The following is a 22156-nucleotide window of genomic DNA, read 5'->3' on the forward strand; positions in this document are numbered from 1 at the left end:
CGATATTAAAGGCAAAACTGAAATACTTTGGCCACATAATGAGAAGACAGGACACCCTGGCAAAGATGCTGATGCTAGGGAGAGTGGAGGGCAAAAGGAAGAGGGGCCGACCAAGGGCAAGATGGATGGATGGTATTCTAGAGGTGATGGATTTGTCCCTGGGGGTGTTGACGACCGACAGGAAGCTCTGGCGTGGGCTGGTCCATGAAGTCACGAAGAGTCAGAAGCAACTAAATGAATAAACAACAACTGTGGATTCACTTCCCAAAAAGATGACTTGGAACATGCAGGGGAACAAACATAGCACCAGTTTGCAATTCCTTAAAAAGCAACTGATTTTTCTCTGTCCATGGCTGCAGAACAATCACAGAAAGATACATTTCGTTGAAAGATTTGTGCTATATGCACACCCAAGCCCTCCCAAAGACTTTCTGGAATTCCGTATCTAGTACTACATGGTCCAATTGCTCAATCTGTGGTTCAGTGCACTGCGCAAACCAGGCCATTATGGTTAGTTTACAGTTCAGTGGGTTGCATGAACACCAGCAATTAGGTTGAGTAAACCATAGGTAACGTGGTGCAATTACCACGTACTCTAGAAAGATAGGTAGGATACAAATTACAATGGTGGTCAATTCCTCTTTCCTGAGGCTTCCAGCTAATTGAGCACTGCTCAATAAAAAAAGCTTACCATAATGCATGCCGGAAGCATGCTGTTTTTAAAAATCCATCTCTGCATTAGACCTATGGTAACCCTAAACTATACTTAGATTTAGAAGGCAGCTTTGCAGTTTTAAAAGCTAAAACTGTAATGAGTATTGCATGACTGACCTGCAAATTTCCATTTCTGTAATAGCTTCAGCAGCCCCTTACAGTTGTAGTTCTGCCCTTGCAAAACTATTTTTGCAAAACTATCTTTAAGATCTACCTCAGCACCCTTCGTATAACTTCTGAGTATGTCAGCATTTCATTTACTTATTAAACTTGTATGCTGCCCGCCTCCCAACGACTCTGCCAGATCAGTATTTGAAATTAACCTTTTCATAATATCTATCACTCATTTTAACATCATGGTTCATCATCAGCATTTTGTAAGTTATTTAAATTCTGAATTATAATGACTTTGTAAAGATTTGGCCCTTGCTTGCTCGGAAACCCAATATACAGGCATGCAAATTTATGAAAAAAAATGTACTACACAGATTCCTACAGAAACATAATTTAGCTTTTATTTATTGAAATTCTTTAAACGCTTTGTTACATCAAATCCAGGTCCCAAGTAGAAGCCAACCTTAAGGAACTCCAGAGTGAATAGGACAAGTTAGAAAGAAGGAATGAAGGAAGAACCTCTGGCCAGCCTAAATACTGGTACACTGTCTCTAGAAACTCATTGTTGCCCATGAGCCTCTTAAAAGTACTAAGATGCTGAATGCTGCAAGGAGAACTTGTTCCATCTTCCCCTTGTTAATTGTTGCAGCATGTAACAATGATCAAGGAGTTTAGTGATGATATCCAAGGGGTTTTACCTTTCATAGGATATGTACCTAGTACCAAAACATTAATGTGCCCCTGTGAAATCAAAGTTTTGCAGGCCTGTGGCTTTAAAGCAGCTTTAAAATTTTGCAGGGCAATAAAGCTGATACTCTAGTTTGGCCTGGAATTAGTTGGTAATTTCCCAAGGAAAAAAATTCTTTAAGCTTCTGATGAGGGATAGCATTTCAGAAAGGTATGTTTTTCTCATCACAACAACAATTGGACAGAAAAAGCTACAAGCATTAGTATCTAACCTGAAAAGGTCTTTGGGAAAGGGCATACTCTATTTCTTTTCTTTTTTTTTTGCCCAGCTAATGTTGAAGGATAGCACTGGGTTGCTATACCAACAGTTTTGTAAACACTGATTAAAGACATTATATGATTGGTACCAAAAACAGATGTATCATGCAAAGGACAGCCACTGCTCAAGACTAAAGCTATAAGATTTTATACCTCCCAGCTAAAACATCCTTCAAATCAAAACAAATTATTTTAACAGAATAAGATTACAGAAATCAAATATACAGGCAAATTCAAGATACAGACCAGCTCCAAGATGAACACCAAAGCAACCCAGCTAGCATGAGATGGGTGAATCTATAGAAGAAAATACCCTGCCTGCAGGAAGAACACTTTGCCTATAGTTATTTTTTGGGTGAACCTGAGTAGTGAGAGCAATAAATATAAAGAGTGTTAAAATGCAAGTCTCACAATGAAGCGGAAGAGAGTTCATTTAGATTTGAGCCCATCATTGTAAAATATTATACAGTCTCTAAAACCTTCCCAAGGGGTACGTGTGAGAGTTCTGGCTAAGGAAGAGAATTACTTTTACTTCATTCACTGAATGCTAGAAACCCAGCCATCACTGATCACTTTAAACCGCTAAGACTGACCTTCCTCCCTTCCCCTTGAAACAATCCCTTGCAAAAGGCATCTGCAGCTAAAGTCTTCATTTTTGGTTGGAAGTGTTTTGCTGTCCCACCTTAATATATTTAATATATATATATACACACATGGAATTTTGATTAGGCACAATTGCAGGTTAAACGTTCAACAAGTCCTCATCACTATCATCATGGAATGATGCAGTGTTCATGGAGTTCTGTAGATCTTCTTGACCAAAAGCAGGGCTGGTTTTGCTATTCTTCCTTCCATTAGGCAGACCAGTTTTACCACTGCTTGAAAGGCTATGAGCTTTGTTATGATAAGGCCTACTAGTGCTTCTCAAGCCTCTTGAATCAACATCTCTTGCTGAATGAATCTTCACCTCTGGTATTGTCAGAACTTCATCCTCACTGTCCATGTCATCCACCCGAAGGGACATAAGGGTATCTGACATGACCGCTTTTCGTGTTATGTGGCCATTTATGTGTGCTTCATTTCCTGAACTGTGATTTGGTGCAGCTACTTCTTCCATGAGCCATTCTGTTTCATTCTCTGTTACTTCTTCAGTATTTATCTGTGAAGTCCAAGGACACACAAGTAGTGATTGGTATTTAAAAAAACAAAACTTTCCCATAACCATTTAGTTTACTGAAAACCAAGATACATCTGATTTTGGAGGAGAACTATAGCTCAGCAGGAGAATACATGTTTTGTACGCAAAAAGTAGCAGGTTCAATTCTTTTACAAGAGATAGAATCAGGGACAAACAATGGGAAAACCTTTGCTGAAGCCTTGGAAAGTGTCCACTGGGGTTATATGGACCACTGAGCAAAGAACACAGAGCTATATGGACCACTTCAGTGGTGCTTAAAAGTCTGTGAACCCTTTTCAATTTTCAATATTTTTGCATAAATATAATCTAAAACATGATCTGTTCTGCAGAAATATTGAAAATTCAAAAGGGTTCACAAACTTTTAGGCACCACTGTGTTTAATTAAATACAAGGCAGCTTCTTTTCCTACAGAAAGAAGTTTCTTTTCTACAGGCAGGATTGGAAAGCTGTGGCCTTCCGGGTATTGCTAACTATACCTTCTAAGAACCCAGCATGGACACTGATATGAGGGCTCATATTTGTAGTTCAGCAATATCCTGAGGGCCACCAGTTCCAAAAATGTGTTCTAGAGACATATACTATAAGCTTCTATGCTTCTTCTTGACAAAGTCTGCCTGCTTCTCCATTTAGCACTTACTCCTTTGAAAAAAAAATGCTTCCTTTACATGACACACAGCCATGCTTTCAGTATTTTCCCCAGACTGTTCAAACATGAAGCTTCAGACATATGGAAATATTTTCATATAATCTTTCCAAATACTGGCCCGCAGCAGAGAATCTCAACTGAAAGCTACAAGAAATAACATTTAGTGAATGTATAGTGGTCTTTTTTTAATTTGGTAAAGTTCATCCAGTTATTTATACTTCATGCTTATGTGTAATTAAGCAGCATTGATTTTAAACAGCATGTAGCCCTGCACACAGTACAGACATATGACTAAAATACAGAGCTATAAGCAGAAAATTATTTGATGCACTTATATACAGAATATGAAATACCTTAGTATACTTATAAGAAACATTTGATGATCTCCGACAGCAGTTGACTATCTTCTGCTTCACAGTTTCTCTACAAAATAAAAAGTTAATGTTACACACTTTATATTCTGAGATGACTTATCTATAAGTTTGGGTATCTTTGCAATGCAACAAGCCGTATCAGGTTGTAAATGAAACTTGGAAGGTGGGGTAGCACACTGGAAAAGAAAGGAAGCAAGCACACAGGTCAAGGAACAACACTGCTGGTTTTGAAGAGGGCTCTGATAGCAGACTAGAGGCAGGAGGCAGTTTGGTCACAGTGGAGAACAAAAGTGGGAACAGGGTGATAGTAGTAGCAAAGCTTTGACATCAATAGCAATTTCCAGATGCCTCTAGACCAGTCTTTCTCTATATAAAGATGCCTCTAGACTAGCCTTTCTCAACCTTTTGACCCTGGAGGAAACCTTGAAATATTTTCCAGGCCTCAAGGAACCCCTGCACATTCAGGCTCAAATACAGGTCACAAGTTACAAAATTATTATATTCGTTTCATGGGTAGGCCTGTATCTATGCATTATCAGTGTTCTTAAACAGAAAATAAAGAATGAAACTTACCTCTTGAATGTGAAGTTGCCCAAATTTGAAATATTTTTTAAAATAAATCGTGATCTCCCAGGGAACACCTGGTGACCTCTCGTGGAACCCTAGAGTTCCATGGAACCCTGGTTAAGAAACCCTGCTCTAGACATTACCTCCCTCAAAAACATTCGTGCTTGATAAGAAAGTACCTCCAGGAACAGGTGCGCTCTAATATCAGAATATTGGGACACTACTGTTTGTCGTGTGCTGCTACTATCCTATAAGAATGCCAATCTGTTTAAAGAAGAAACAGTTCTAGCAGTTTTATGGGTGTTGGCCATGCTGTTCTCAATGCATGATACTCCAAGCCTTCTGACTTTAAAAGGTTTCCAAAACAACATTTTGGGAAAACATGACAAAACCAAAAAACCTGCACATACTCTTCTGTCCTACCTTCTTTCTTTTTTGTAAAGTAACAGGATCACAAGACACGCTGTAAGAATCACAAGGAGTAAACTCAGTAGTGCACCAACTGCTTGGCTTCTTCCTGAAAGGCCTTTAGGAAAATCTTGCACATATGTTCTATCATTTGTTGTTTCAGAGCTTCTGCAAATGATTAAAGAAACAGGAGTTTGGATCCAAAAGGTACCATCTGCTCTGCAAAAGCATCCCTCCAAATATTGCTAATGCCGTCTATTCTGTTGGAGCCCTTCCTGCCCACTAGAATGGGTCTCCTTGACCTTTTGAAAGATTTAGTGTAGAGAAGAGGAGACAACAGTGAGAAAGAGACAAGTCAGCCCCACTTTGAGTACATATTTCTATTGTATTTCTCTGGACTCGGTTCATAAATGGTACTTGCCAACCTTTAACTAATTTGATTCAATGATGTCCAATAAACTTTGCCAAATTACCCTGTTTTGAAACATGTGATGAAGGCTGTATTTGGAAATGATTAACAACCATGTTCAAATACATTCCTGGAAATGGGATGAGCTATAATTATAAATAAGTACTTTTCAAAAAAATAATTATTTAAATCCTCCCATTTCAGAGCAGATGAACCAACTTCCAACCAGACAAGCTAATTTTCCACCTTCCAAAGTAGATAGATAGCTCTTCAGCAGAGCTACAGTCAGCTATCTATTCAATGTTCTAGGTCCAAGAGGATGCTATGGTTGTGCTATAGACACAACTTTGAGTGGTAACTTTGAATTCATGTTATGTATGTTATATTCCACTTTATTCTTCATAATCTTCACATTCCGGTCAAACCACCGGAAAATGCAACATCCATTACATCAATCCTTCAAGTTAAATAACAGAACATTTGAATTGCTGAACTCGGCAATGGATTGGGTATGGATGAATATTGAATTGAAATTGAAATTCCGTTCAGATAATATTGTGGTTTGGGGAAGGAGATTCAACCTGTTTTCATAGGGTTGAATTTCTCTCATTAGATTTGTAGCTGAATATAATCCCTGATCTAGACTAAACTTGTCCAGAAGAAGCTGTAGTCTGAAGTAAACTTCTAGACAAGTTTAGTCAGCAAAGATTATTATGTTCTGCTCAAAACCCACTAATATTTTTGTCTTTTTTTATCACTTTAAACCTACATATATCTATATCTATATATCATACACATCCACACACAAAAAATTTGGGGGGAGGAAAGGAATTTCCAGGATTAGTTCCAGTTAGCACTGACAATCCATGGTTGAGACAGCATGCGCCACATAGAACTTTTGTCATCTATTTATTTATTCAGACTTAGAGACTGCCAGACTCCAGAATGACTCTGGGCAGCTTACAATTAAAAAACAGAAAAACAAGACATGCTGTAAGAATCACAAGTAGAAAATACAGGAAAGTCTACTCTACTTTGGAAGGTGGCATCTTAAATTCAGGATCATCTTCATTTTGGGTAAATATAGTATATATAGCCTCTACTGATTAGCAAGCCTTCTGCTATTCTGTGGGGTAAGAATTAACAAGAATTATTCTCGTGAGATTTACTTACATCAACTGGCAGACTGCTGAGGTGTACCAGGTGAATAAGTACTGGCAGTCCATTGACTCATGAAGAAATTCTGGGAGGCCTTCTTCGGCATCCTTATCACAGTGGAAGAAAATAGTTGAGGAGACAGACTTTTTGAGATCTCTGCCACATCTGGAGTCAGAGAAGAACACAAGATCCAAAACATCATCTGCAAAGGAAGAAAAGAAATGTTTTCACAACCAATTGTTGATTGTTAATTATATTCACTGTTAAGTTACTGCAGCTGTTTGGATCAAGACAACTAATCTAATCAATATTACCGAAGCTGGCCTTTCAGAATATGAGGTTCTTCAAATGCATTAGAACTACAACTCCCAAAGGCTATGTTGGATGGGCAGTTTGAAAGTTGCAGGCCCAACTTACTATCAATTATTTTACTTCTCTGCTTGAAAATGACCACATCAACTGCAATGATAAGACAAACTATTTGAAGAGAGAGTAAAGGCTTAGAATGATCTCCCAATTTTAAAGAAAAAAAAAAAGATCAGATCACTTGTAGACAGCTTAATTGACAGTATACACTTCTAAAAATTCATGCATACACTTGAGAGAGCCAGTTAGGTATAGTGGTTAAGACACCAGGCTAGAAACCAGGAGACCGTGAATTCTAGTCCTGCCTTAGGCATAAAGCCAGCTGGGTGACCCTGGGCCAGTCCTCCTCTCTCAGCCCTAGGAAGAAGACAAGGGCAAACCACTTCCAAAAAACCTTGCCAAGAAAACTGCAGGGACTTGTCCAGGCAGTCACTAGAAGACTGACTCAAAGGCACCCCTCCCCCCCCAAAACCTTGTGAAACTGGAAAAAATAGCAAAATTCTCAGCATGGTACAGGAAAACCTTGCTCAGTCAAAGTAGTTGTATTTCAGCCTTTCTAAAGAACAGACCTCTCTCCAATGTCTCCAGCAGTACCAACTGTGCTGGTATATTAGCAGAAGAGGGGCAGGGTGGTGGTGGTGGAGAGACACAGCACAGACTTGCCCTACTCATCCAGTAAAATCAGTCACCATTTGAGAGTTGGGCGGCCTTATAAACTTGTTTAATAAATAAATAATGAAATAAAAATTACTCTGAATCACTCTGGATTTTGCTTCAGTAGAAACCAGGAACAAGCGAAACATTCTAGGTTTTATTTTTAGTGAACTCTGGCCCATCTGGAATAGTTCAGCAGAACTGCCAATGCAGTCTGTTTGTTTTGGATTTCTGTTCTGCACATAACCCAGGTTGTTATCATTACAAGCAAGTCAATACTTACCTTGAATGTAATAGTGAGCATTTTTTGATGATCCAATTCTACGAAAACGTGTATCTGATATTTTAACTTGACATATGTTAGCTCCCATACATTCTGTATGCTGTGAATCGGTGATAGCAGAAAGCTGAATCTCATAAATGTACCTGTCACCATTTGTTCTGATATCTCCCGAGGCACTGTATAACCTGAAACCAAGTATTTAAAATAAACATAAACATACATAATACAACAGATATACAAAGTAATGATACAGATATAACCAGAGTAAGATGAAAAACTTTGGAAGCACCTCTTCTCACTTAGCTAATTATTAGAATTCTCTTTTCAAGAGAGTCTGCTTTAATCCACCTAAAATTACAACTCTAGTTCCATCTAGCAAGGGATTCTATAGAGTCCCTCCGGTCAGAGGAGATGGCAGGTGACAAATTTGATAGATAGAGAGATAGAGAGATAGAGAGAGAGATAGAGAGAGAGATAGAGAGAGAGATAGAGAGATAGATAGATAGATAGATAGATAGATAGATAGATAGATAGATAGATAGATAGATAGATAGATAGACAGACAGACAGACAGACAGACAGACAGATAGATAGATAGATAGATAATCCTCACCTGTTTCCAACTAATCTACAATTCCTCAAAGAGGCATACTGGAAAGTTGGTCATATTTTCACTGCTTAATGCTATACTCATCTTCACTATGATTTATGAAAACCATTTACATACAAGGTACAATGCACAAGAATATACGGTAGGTTTGAAGGAATCGTATCTTGCCTAAATAGCCTTCATTCTAGAATTATTTTTTACTTTTAATGATGGGGATAAATTGTTTAAAAATGATGTATCTATCATATCTTTATAATATATCTACAGCAAATACTTTCCTAAAGATCAAAGAATCCACCACATATATGCACTTTGCTACTATGTCTGCTGGAGCAGAATTTATTCCAGAAGTTGTTCTATGGATTTATATGGCACTAAGATAGCCTTTTTAAAAAAATCCAACAAATTAAGATGTATGTCTCTGCAAAAAAAAATGGAGTTTCTTTTCAATACATACACACAAATCAGAGCTTAACTATGTAAGAGTAGAATCATCTATTTAACTCACATGGACAAGCCAACATACGCATGCAAAATTAGTTAATTCCTTAAGAAAACACACCATCTACCAATCTTTAATTCTTAAATGACCCTTCTTAGAAAGACGTCAGCACCTCCACCCAGTGTTAAAAGTTACTGCATCACTTAAAAAAACAAAAATCAATCCAGATTGATGGTTGTCACCTGAAATTTCACATTGCTGGAAGTGGTAGATAGACATTTTGCTCAGTTTCAGATCATCTAACAGTTTATCAAGTGGCAACTAGAAGGCTGCTTATTAGGAGTCTTCTCCTGGTCTTTTAAAATCTACCACATTCTTAAAAGTATGAAAAAAATTACTTACTTGTAATAAATATTACCCAAACTGAAATTCTTCCCTGTTTCTGGATTTGTAACTGTGCCATTCTCGATCTTTACCTCTTGAGGTTTCACAGCACAAGCAGCCCGAGTTTCCCAGGTAATATAATAGGCGCAATTCTCTTCATCAGTCCTAAGAGGAAGCATTTGGGAAGTTAACACTGACCAGCAGAAGCAGACATGGTATGACAATAAAGACTAAATGACAGAGAAATGAAAGTTACCTTTTACTTTACTACTGTATGGATGCGATGGTTAGATGTACACATTTCACTAAGCTCAAATCAAACACGCATTATGACCTGTATTCTGTGATCCCATTCTGGTCATTCAAGTTCATAACTTGATGTGCTCTGTGAACCTAGCCAATTGTGCTTATTCAATAAAAAGTTTAAACCCCAAAAAAAATTCTGCTGTGTAAATCAGACTGCAATTATGTAGTGAGTTTCAGTTTTTAAAGAATTACTTTAAAACTTCTCTAAGAGGCAAAGGTTTATAAATCACCCATTTAGAAGAGATGGTTTTATTTAGTAATCCAATGTAAACCTTTAGAGAATTTGACCTTAAAATAGGCATGCTGTCAACAAAAAGGGGAGAAAAACCCAACACACCTTCTCTCTCATTTCTTCTGCAGTGCCTCATAACCATCTAAGCAGAATAGTTTAGTGTGAGAACACAGAATTATTGTATGAGGAAGATGTATATGTGTGGTTGTGCATGTGTACATATATCAATCAGCTCAAGGTCTGCAGCTAGCTTTCAGCAGATGCCAAGATTCACACTCTAAAAATGGAAGAATTAGGACCAAAAGTAGGCTGGAACATTTTGTAAATGGTTACTTTTGAAAAAAAACAAACAGAATTTTATTATTGTTGTTTTTTAGTAAGAGTATTTAAAAAAACCTTTTTGCATCAGTGGAAGGCACTAGGATTCCAAGGTTCTTTTCAATATTGTAGCTTCCTCTATTGATTAAAAAACAAAAAGTCTGTGGTGGCTTTTATTTAACATGGAAGAAGTAACACAGATGCCTCTATTCAACAAAGCAACTCTGACACATAAATGACATGCTTTCAAGAGAGAAATCTGTATCAAGTAAGGAACATATATGTATGTATAAAGGTTTCAAGAACTATCAATATAAAATTAGTATTTATTACTGATCTGTAAGTATAGAGATGGGAAACATCTTGGTAACTAAAGGAGATTTTTTTATATATATTATTTGTGGCAAGTAGGCAAGTCTTTCTGTCACCCACTCCACTTGATGTTCCTTGGTATTTCTGGTTTTGTGGTTTTTGCAATCTCTGGTATGTGTAGCCTATTAGAAAACTTAATAAATCTTACTTCTTTTCCTTTCCACCCCCCAAACAGATGGGGCACTGGAACTCCGATTTTTGGTAGAACAATCCTGGGAGACTGAGAGGCTACAAAAGTGGAAGTCAGATGTAATGTAACTGGTCAATTTCCTATGCCTCAATACTGAGTGACTTTATTAAATTTTGCTTTGATTCATATAAAAGTGGGCTATAAACAAAAAATAAACTAATAATCAAACAGAAAAATGAAACACTTTATACATCTCCTCCTAAATCCTTTATAATCAAAATAGATTCCATTTTTATTAGTACTGTTAGCATAAAAATTATTTTATTTCTACTGTCTAATTTTGTGAGTGCTGCAGAAGCCTACACCACAAAGTTTCATAGCCACAAAGTAATTTTTAGTGTAGCTCACTCCTCCACCCCACATGATACTCTTTCTCAACATTCACTCACTCACTCATTTATTCATTTTATTGACTTTATTTGCATGCCCATATTGTGGTCGGTTAGGAATTATGGAAATATACAGAACGCCCTAGATTGGAGAAAGTTTCCCTAAGGCATGAATGATGCCATATACATAATACATACCTCAACGTAATAGTTGAGGTGACCTTTGTTATGCCATAAAGACCAAATAATCTACATACTTACCTATTGAATCTTGGCAACCCAACAGTTTTTCCACATTTCAGCTCTATGACTGTTGTTGCCTTTTTGTTCTTCTGTGGACATTCATGACCATTGGAGTAGCTGACAAGAACTTTGTCGCCTGAAATAAAGCACCAGGTCTTGTAAATTAATAGCAAAATGAGACTTTTGAATCCAAAGCAATGCTGTGAAGCCCACCAAATGAATTTAACTAGCCACTATTTGTGAGTTTTTCCATTAAAATTCTTTATGACTTGGCATTACAATAGTAACATTTCCTCCATTAAAAACGACTGGTTATATCTTCAAAGGCCAATATTTTAGCGGGGACATATGAAGTCACAAAAAGTCGGAAGCGACTGAACGAATAAACAACAAACAAAATGGATATATTTAGTATACCTCCATATTTAGATGTCATAGATTGATATTAATACTTCCACAAAAGTAAAAATATTTTGTTCCAGCAACTGTTTGAATTTTGATGAACAGCTGAGCCACACAAGTGCTGAGCACCAGGAGGGTCCTTTATATTGGGAAGGGAGCAAAATCCATCTACAGAGCTCTTTCTAGTAGAACACCACTTTATTCAAGTGGAATTGCATTGAACTAATGGATATTAAGGATTAGCATTAGGATTTTTTTCGATGCATCCGTAGCTTATGTGACCCTAATGAAATTAGAAAACAAAACTAAAACTAAGCGTAACTCAGGGCGGAACCTACTGTTGCAGATCAGCACATAGTTTGCAGTTGCTTCCAGGCCTAATGCTAAATGATGGTTATCACCATAAAACTATTTAAGGAGTGGCACCAGGTTACATAAGGGACCCCCTTACCTAATATTGCTCATCCTCTACAGACATCTACGGAGTATCTCCTTAAGCTCCCTTCCCTGCAAAGGACACGGACACAGACTAGAAAGCAGACCTTCTCTACGGTTCCTTCCACTTGGTGAAACATTCTGTCCCCAAAGGTACACTCAGTGCCTTCATTTCTGGCATCCTGGATGACACTGAAAAACTTATATTTTCAATGAGCATTTGGCTCCTAGCAAATGAACACTGGGAGGTTTGTCCAATTATGTAATGGTATGTAGGAACGACCTTGGGAGACAGGGAGGAAAGACACAGCCAAGGCAATGGTCTTGAGCCTGCAGCAGGAATATGGGTGGGGCGAGAGGCTCAGAAGGGACCCTCCCTAGTTTCTTGGGCTGTAAAGGCAAAGGGGGGAGAAACGAACTTTCAGACTTGCAAGATTCTGTTAATATAACCTTACAGTAAAGTAGAATTCGCTCATCTGTCTGTCTTTCCTGTCTGATCTACCTCACAAGGCTGACAATTATGTTTTTAATTAAGCTTTAGTCATATTTTAATGAGGGTTATGTGGTAACGATCAACTTAGTAGATGTTGTGTTTTATCACAATTTTACTGTACACCACCCATATCTGTTTGAAGAGGCAGTACAAAATGGTGCAAGATAAATAATAAATAAACATAGTATGTTAACAAAAACAAGGCTAATATGCAAGTTCGGCAAATGCACTCTCCTCTTTTAATGAAATAGTTACTAAAACCACTTAAATTATTTCACTGCAATCCTCACCTCCTCCCACACAAAATAGAAGGGACACTAGACAGACAGACAGACACACCTGTAACATTAAGTTTCTGCGTATGAACTAATCCCAGAACCTGGACAGCACCGTTCTGATTTTTTCGGCAAACACTTGCCCTGTCAGGACAGCCTGTGGGACCTTCATGGACTCTCTGACAAAGGTTCATGTAGTAACTAAATCCAAGAGGGAAAAGAGGCATTCAATAGGGTAATTTCAGCAGACGTCATGTCAGTTTAATAATTACTTGAAGCATCAATACTCTATCTTTCAGCCAAACGTTTTTTTTTGAAAAAGGAAACAGGAAAACAAAAAGGTTCCTGGGGCATGTATACTCTTGGACGCTGAAGTTTAGATCCCACTGCAAGAAAATCTGAATCTGTGTCAACTATGTAACTCAAAGAAACTTGCACAAATGTTTTCATTTTGCATAATTTATATATTTTGCATAATTTATACTAGGTTTATCTGGTATCCTTGGTTCTAGAAAATTGATCTGTCAGCTTCTCTGGCTTTGAGATTTCAGCAGGCATAAGTCATACATTTTGAAGGCTATTTTTCTTTGAGATAAAAACAAAGGTGCTCAGAAATTTGAATTTTGCTCCCACAGACTACTGTGAATACATATACACACAATACAGGACCTCAATACGAAGAACCATCTTACATTCTTTTAATTTCCAAGAACATGAAATGCTCTATAGAACAATAATTGTGGTATGTTGTCTAACTATGACAACCAATTTATGTAAGGTAGCTTGACTGAAAGACTTTCCCCAAAATCCTTCTGTAATCTTCAAAGATATTTTTCAGAATTTTTCCCCACCCGGCAATTTCTTGAGTGATATTCAATATAAACACAGTTTTCCAATGATCCTAGGTTATTCAACAGAGCGAGCTGAGTGATAAAGTATTTCTAGCAAATGTGTACCCTGTTTTAATTGGTAAGCTTCCTTCATTTCCCCTGAAGTACATCTTCCTTCAGTCAGTTCCTTGACTGAAAACACAGGACTACAAAACTTGACTTAAGCATTGTCTAGTCTTAGCCACTTCCCTGAGACATAGGCAACCTTGCCTGAATTGCAAGATACACCCTTGGAAGAATTTTTAGCTACACTAGCAATGAATAACAAACTGGTAAGATGATTTCCATTAGAATTCCAAAGCATACTCACAAGCTGTCCTTGTCTTCAAAGACCCATGAGCCTGTGAGCGAGGAAAGTATTCTCAAATCATAGGTCTTGTGCTTCTGAATAAACTTGCATTCCATTTTCCTTGGAGGACACAGAAGTTGTGTCTTCCATTCAAATGTGACAGCACAGCCAAGGGTCTCGCTCAAGAGCTGAGGACTTCCATTATTAGCATTTTCATCACACTTGAAAATAATAGTAGATTCACGTTGTCCAGCTGCTGCAAAGTATGAACAAAAGTTTATAAGCAACTGTAAATCCACAGATTAACTTCTGTAGCAAAGTTGTAACAATAAATAAAGTTAGCTGTGTCTATCTTTGCCTTCTAAAGTATATTGCTCCTTAATTCTCCCTTTAAATATAAGTGTGTGTTAGTTAATAGTCATAGTATTTCTTTCCTTTAATTCTTTTTTTTATTGTAGTTTTAGTAAATAACATTACTACTTTATTATTGTTTATTTTCTGATGTTATGTAAATATATTGAGAGTTCTTGCACCAAAGTCAAATTCCTTGTATGTCTAATCATACTTGGCCAATAAAGCATTCTATTTCCTATTTCCTAAAGGTCATATGGTCCAGGCTGGGTACAATGATTCAGCAATGTTATATGTGGGGAAAACTGTGTAAGTCTAGGCATATCAGCTATCCCCAGTTAGTGATCAGAGCTGGAATACTCCAGTTCAAAAGGAGTAGGGCCCAGCTATCACAATATCCATGTCAATCTTGAAGTGCACATACGTACAACTAAAAAGCTGCTCCGGTGATATCTGAATTGGACTTTTCCACATTGGACAAAATAAGCAAGCTTCTTTTGAGCTCAGTAGAACCCTTTTCAGAAGCATGAAAAAGGGGAAAGGAAACTGCTCATCAGTCTCACAAGCGAGCCTACAAAAATATCACTCACACACAAAGCAGAACTGGTCTGCTTGCTCATATAATTCACAAGATGCATTTTAGCACTTTGGTGGCTGGCCAGGGAAGAGGGAGGATCAAAATTTTCTCACCACTAGTGCTTTATTACCTAGTTACAAGGAAGTTATTCTAACTCTCTCATAAATCTGTTTAAGAAGGGAGTCTAAATTAGTAATGATTGAGAAAGCCAAATTTTATTTATACATTTATATCTTGCTTTTCATTTAGAAACAAGGTAATGTAAATGGGATGTTATTTCCCTTATTCTACCCCAAAAACAACAACCACCTTGTGAAGTCTCTTAAATTAAGAGAGGGTGAACAACATAAACAAATGAAAATATAAAAGGGAATTTGAAATTTACAGTAAATACAGCAGAGTTTATGAAGACCAGTGGCAGCACCAGAGGGGCAGGGGGAAAATTACTGTAGGAGGCCCAAAGGGACAGACGGAATTTGGGAAAGAGGAGGAGGGAGGTTTCAGAATGCAAAGTAACAGTATATATTTCCTATAAAATCCCCATCTTAAAATCTATTTAAAATAAACTAAGCCTTGTTGATTTGGAGGGCATCAATATTCAAGTGCATTTAGAATTCCCAACCTTAAAATTCAGTCACATTTTCTTCTTCTTCTTCAAGAAAACACAAAGGACTAGTGGTAGGTGGTTAGTTACTGTAAGAAGGGCATTTGCTGTCAAACTTTGACAATGCCTTTCTGAAAGACAAGCTACACTATAAAGAACACCATTTAGTTTAACCTGCATGTGGTTTATATTTTGCCTGGCCCAGGCCAGTAAGGCCAGTCATGGTTATTCACCAGCAGGCTGAGTTAATGGGCAGTTCTATGTGAATGACTCCCAACTATTGATAAAGACATGCTATCCAAATGCAAACACTGTTATAGTTATCATCTGTATTCACTCTAATTTAGAGCACGTGACTGTTTTTAGTGTTTCTATGTAATAGCACATTAAGTGCTACAATACAAATTATCCTGATTGGGTTTTCTTTTTAGCAGCTGTTGTTTTATCTCAAGTAACCATATGTTCCATCACTATACAGTACAGCTGTGCAACTTAACGCATCACCTAGTGCAGCAGAGTTTGATCCCCTTACTAACCATTTACACAGAATCCCCACTTTTTGTCTCTCCCAAAGTTATCAGTTGTGGCACACCATGGACGCTCATGTCCCTCCGTAACGCACTTGTCATAACTTTTACCATTGTACTGGAAAGGGAAGACACAAAGCTCGCCCATTTCAGTCACTGTAAGTAAAAGAAGAGCACGGTAAAATATTTAATGGGCAATACCTATGAAATATAAATAGTGAAATATATAAATATTTCATGAGCAAAAGCTTAGTACAGAGGTGGATTGTCAGTGGCACCCAGAATTAAGAAAGGCCAAGTTCCAAATAATAATTTATGTAATTGCTGTTACCAGCCATAATGTTTCTGTAAAAGGCTTATTTTACAATGAACTGAGATGCTCCCAAGGATCATCACTCTCTGCCACTTTCACCTGGAATGCTTCTGCATGTCAGCTCTCTCTCAAAAAGACATCATACGAACAGGAACAAGTTGCAAGCCTAAAAACAGCATCTTACAACTGTTACGGGATAAATCTTCAAGCTGCATGTATTTATGCATGCATGAAGACACCCTGTATTATGAATCTCTTCCTCCTTCCTTCTTTTCGCCTGTTAAAATTAAAACAGAGGCATGGTATGCAAGTTAATGTATACTGTCACTGGAGGAAGTTCAACCTCAAAATCACTCAGGGCGAATTCAGCCTGGATAGCCTTGGATGTCACCTCCCTTAAATTTTTTCAGTGGAACTATTCTTAGGATGAGTAAGTTAAGGAAAAAAGGTTACTTTATCTTAAACCTTAGAAGCTAATGAGCTCAAAGTCTAAGCAAGCAGTGGTGTAGCTTTCAAAATAATGGGCAAATCCCCTGCAATTCTTAGAATCCCGTACCTGGAGGACATTTATCACCACCCTTATACTGCAAGAAAACAGCTTCATCTTGATGTCTGTAGTCCAATTTTATTTCCTTTTTGTTCCCAAATGAGACAGCACTATTGCCAGAGATAAGACATACTGCAGCATCTTTGCATTTTCCTTGAGGCACATCTGCTGCTTCTGAACACACCCCAAGATGGTAGTTCCTGTGTCCAGAAGAAACCTGCATTGACAGCCAAAAGTACACCATTAAAGAACTGCAAATGGAATCAGAGAAAATGCTAAATATTCTTAAAGGCTCAATATGGCCATGCCAAGGGCCTCCCCAGACTATGCAAGACAATGTGGAAAGGGTCTCAGGATGGGCCTTCCGGAAGACGTTCGCCTTAAACAGCAGGTTCAGAGGGGTGCTCTGCTCACTTTCCAAAACACCCATGTGAATACGGTGCACATAGAATTTACAACAGCTGTTACTCAATATTACTTTGAACAATGGGGGGGGGGCACATTCCAGAATATTCATAAATCATAAGTAAGTGGCAAACGTTTATGTACTAATTCAATGTTCCAGAATGTCATCTCCATAGGTGGAAGCAGTTTTAGGAATGCCTTTGGTGATATTTATTCATCTACTAATGGGCAATGCGTCTTTACTGCAGTATACTAATGCTTGCATGATTTTTTAGGCCCATGTCTAATAGGAAAAAAAAATCTTTATATTATTAGCACATTTTATTATGGTAACATTACCTGTATATCCTATTTTCCTAGGGAAACTCAAACTGGTGCCCACGGGGGAACTCCCTTCACATTTTCTGTTTGTGTAAGTAACTTTTTTGTAGGATGGCCTGAACAATAACGGCATGGACCAAAATGAGCTCCACGCTGCAGCTGGATTCCAGTCCAACACCTTAACCACTATTCTCAATGGCTCATATTTTGAAGAGGAAGTATGCGAAATGCAGCTCAATCCCTTGAGAGACATTTTAATTGACAATACAATTTAACACATATAAAATTCACCACTGTGCTGCAAACCTACCACCCTTTTACTGATTTCTCTCAGACTAGTCTGAATTGTGGTACTAAAAGCATATACTTTATGGCTGAGTTGTGGTCATGTGGCTCAGCAACAGACCAACTCCATCTTTTTCATGTCAGAACAGTATCTGTTCTAAGCACACAGTTCCCCTTATTAGCCACAGCAATACCATCACCTTATAAGGCTTCCCCGAAAGGCTGGATAGGTTGAAAGCATAGCGTAACTGTTCATCAATTACAGAGCAGCCCAAAACATTCTCTTCATCAGGGCATACCACTGGGGTGCTCCATTCAAATATATATTCACAGGCGGACTTGTCTATCATTTTGGGCTTCCCCTGTTATCAACACACAAACAAGGGAATAAAAGGTTAAGCTTGAGAATGTCTCAATAAGAAAGCTAAATGCCTGAAAGTTAAACACACACTGAAGTTAAGTAATACCATCTGTTTTTACTTATATTCCTTTGGCTTTGCCTGCTGTGACTGAGGTTGATGACACTGGAAGTAATCAAGCTTCAAAACTTTCTACAACAGCAAAGAATAAGTACAGGCCCCAACTTCTGTTGCTTCATGCTGACTTTTTGGAGAGAACTGAGGTGTATGTTTGCAAATCACATGCTTATACACAAACCTAAGATACCATTAAAGAGATTAATTTGCCTGTACTGGAGAATTTGATATTTGGAGATTTGATATCAGGTTATGTACACAACTTGTATACTCCATCTCAACCTTCAAAACTCATTCTACCCCCACTTCTCATTCTGTTAAAAAGTGGAATAAGCAAGTGCTTTGATAACTTGCAAAAGCAGCAAATTAAATACATTTCCTTCTCATAATGGATTCTGTTGGCAACATTATCTCTACTCTACTAACCAGAAAAATTAACTTTTGTATTGGGTGAATAATTTAATTTATATTTAAGGAACCTTGCATATCTATGAGCACATTTAATGTCCCTCTAAAGTCAAGCCTCACTAACTGTTCTACAAGGACGCATCTGCATAATGCATCTCTACACCAAAGCTGAGGCCAGCTAACTTTGGAATTTAATGATCCAATGTGGAAATAGTGTTTTCAATCTTCTCCCAACACAAGCCATGCTATCCATGCAATGTGGGTCCTTTAGTGGCTGATAATGATGCAGGAGGGGAGGGATCTGTTCAGCTCCTACTGTCTGGTTTTGGCTGATGTGCTCCCAGATTCTTTTTGTGGCAATGAGGGATCTGGGAGGGAAGAATATGTGCTCACCTTTCCAAGATGTTACAAATGATTCATGGATTGGATAGGGGTGTCATGTTCACCGTTTCAATGTGCCTGGTACATCGTAACGCCTCGCATGCCATTTCCCTGGAGGGGGTTACTCTCAGGAGCGAGTGGCTGATTCCACTCTACTGAGGTGTTATCTCTTGGCTGCTGCATTGGAATGTGTTTGGGTTAGGTCATGGATTCAAGGTTGCTTTCCCAGGCGGAGGCTAATGGTTTCTAGCACCTGGGAGGGGGCGGCTGCTATGGCCGGGCGAGGGAGGGGTCGCTCCTCAAGCGAAGGGATTTAGTTTGTAATTTCGCACGCTTTTGCTCATTCTTAGCTTTCTCTGTATTTGCCACAATTCCCTCAATAAATCAGATTTCATTTAAGCAACTTCTTGTGAGTCTGAGTACTTGGGGTGGGCAACCCTTACAAGGGGCTTCCCAATGAAGCAAGAGAGACTCTCCCCTCCATCTTTACCAGAACCCTCCCTTATGCTTGATCTGTGTGTCTGATTTACCCCAAACCCCAAGGATCCGGCAGTGCAGGTGATGCCCAGGATAGGTATGGGCTTCCTGGTAAAGCAGGAGCAGAAAGCCTCCACTTACTCTGTAAACCCACTACTCTATAGCCATCTGTCAAAACTCACCTCCTTCCATACTCCCAATCTCATTCCACCAGAAAAGCAATGGAAGGATGTCTTCTCTGCCACCAGGATAACCACCAACTGCTGCACATTATCTTCCCTGGCAGCAGACTGTTAAAAACAGCTTCATTCACCAGTCTCATTAATGAAGCACAGTAGAGATTGGCTATGCAAACAGAGCACATTTATGTCTCAAGCTTTCTGCCAACTCCCAGACTGGAGGAAGGCAAGTTAAACCAGCTGTTTGGATGTGCCCCATGTCTGGAAGGGATTTCTTCATCCTTTTCTCAACCTGCTTTTACAAAAACCTTTTTCTAAGCTTTTGTCAACAAGCAAAATAAAACTATGATTACCAGATTTGTTCCTCTGCTGCAGTGAAACACAATAAGTGAAGAATAGTTGAGATTTTTATCTTCTGGACAAGGAGTGGTACTGTTGAAGGCAATATTAACTTCATTTGTAGCACTGTTGAGCTTAGGAGGTGCTGTGATTCGACCAATATCCTAAGTAAATATAATATAATTAACTTGATTATACAGTGTAATTGACCACAAAGTGAAACTGAAGCTTTAGCATTAACTGGGAAACAAATTACTTCAATCTACATACAAGTTATAATGTGTGTTGCGGCGGAGGACAGAATAAATAGATGAGGCAGGAGGGCCCGCCGCCCACCCATTTTTATTGTAAAGACATCTCTCATATATGGTTTCAATTACATTTTGTTGGGATGTACTCAAAATCTTTATATTAATACTGCTAAGACGACAAGCAAAATCAGTATGCTCCACTATCTGAAACTGCTATCCATTTAGCACAACATGCCCCCAAAAAATCAGAGGCTATATATTTAAAGCAGTCTGATCTGGTCTGAATGGTTCTGCTTTAAAGATCATACTAGTTTTAAATAAGTCAGCTTGTTAAAGCCATCAAAATGTTTTTTCATGTCTATATAGAAGACTGCTTCAGCAAAGGATCGTTACCTTGTTGTGGTGCTGGAGCTTGAGCACCTCAATGATGCCATGAGCTAAACCGTGCAGGACCACCCAAGACGGGAAGGTTATGACAGAGAGGTCAGACTAAATGCGATCCCTGGGGAAGGTAATGGCAACCCACCCCAGTATTCTTGCCAGGAAAACTAAATGGATCAGTACAACCAGAGATATGTCGCTATACCATCAGAAGATGAGACCCCCAGGTCGGAAGATGGTCAAAATGCTACTGGGGAGGAACAGAGGATGAGTTCAACTAGCCCCAGATGTGATGACGCAGCTAGCTCAAAGCCAAAAGGATGCCTAGCGGCCGACGGTGCTGGTGGTGAACGGCGAATCCGATGTTCTAAGGATCAACACACCATTGCAACCTGGAATGTAAGATCTATGAACCAGGGCAAATTGGATGTCGTTATTGGTGAGATGTCAAGATTAAAGATAGACATTTTGGGTGTCAGTGAACTGAAATGGATTGGAATGGGCCACCTCACATCAAATGACCACCAGATCTACTACTGTGGACAAGAGGACCACAGGTGAAATGGAGTAGCCTTCCTAATTAATAGTAAAGTGGCTAAAGCAGTGCTCGGATACAATCCAAAAAACGATAGAATGATCTGAATTCGAATTCAGGGCAAGCCATCTAACATCACAGTGATCCAAATATACGCCCCAACCACAGATGCTGAAGAAGACTTCACCAGATGGACAACACCGAAATCAGATTGACTACATCATTTGTAGCCAAAGGTGGTGGACATCTATACAGTCGGTAAAAAAAAGACCTGGAGCTGACTGTAGTTCAGATCACGAACTTTTTCTTGCACAATTTAGGATCAGACTAAAGAGATTAGGGAAGACCCACAGATCAGCTAGATATGAGCTCACTAATATTCCTAAGGAATATGCAGTGGAGGTGAAGAATAGATTTAAGGGACTGGACTTAGTAGACAGGGTTCCGGAAGAACTATGGACAGAAGTTCGCAACATTGTTCAGGGGGCGGCAACAAAATACATCCCAAAGAAAGAGAAAACCAAGAAGGCAAAATGGCTGTCTGCTGAGACACTAGAAGTAGCCCAAGAAAGAAGGAAAGCAAAAGGCAACAGCGATAGGGGGAGATGTGCCCAATTAAATGCAAAATTCCAGAGGTTAGCCAGAAGAGATAAGGAATTATTTTTAAACAAGCAATGCGTGGAAGTGGAAGA

General features: G+C 38.6%; 1 protein-coding gene across 1 annotated transcript in view; it reads right to left on the reverse strand.

Annotated features, from left to right (window-relative positions):
- Positions 1–1207: 1207 nt before the first annotated feature.
- IGF2R (insulin like growth factor 2 receptor) overlaps positions 1208–22156 on the reverse strand; it is a 97524-nt gene continuing 76575 nt past the window's right edge. Inside the window, exons 36-48 of the mRNA XM_063307857.1 lie at positions 20312–20461; positions 18238–18399; positions 17036–17243; positions 16176–16322; positions 14129–14363; positions 12993–13129; positions 11342–11459; positions 9352–9498; positions 7898–8082; positions 6610–6796; positions 5043–5195; positions 4032–4101; positions 1208–2992 (exon numbers count right to left, since the gene is read on the reverse strand). Of these exons, the coding sequence (XP_063163927.1) occupies positions 2576–2992; positions 4032–4101; positions 5043–5195; positions 6610–6796; positions 7898–8082; positions 9352–9498; positions 11342–11459; positions 12993–13129; positions 14129–14363; positions 16176–16322; positions 17036–17243; positions 18238–18399; positions 20312–20461 (2316 nt within the window). The 3' untranslated portion in view covers positions 1208–2575. The remainder of the gene's footprint in view (positions 2993–4031; positions 4102–5042; positions 5196–6609; positions 6797–7897; positions 8083–9351; positions 9499–11341; positions 11460–12992; positions 13130–14128; positions 14364–16175; positions 16323–17035; positions 17244–18237; positions 18400–20311; positions 20462–22156) is intronic.

This window comes from Candoia aspera, chromosome 1 (genome assembly GCF_035149785.1).
Source record: "Candoia aspera isolate rCanAsp1 chromosome 1, rCanAsp1.hap2, whole genome shotgun sequence".
Classification (NCBI taxonomy): domain Eukaryota; kingdom Metazoa; phylum Chordata; class Lepidosauria; order Squamata; family Boidae; genus Candoia; species Candoia aspera.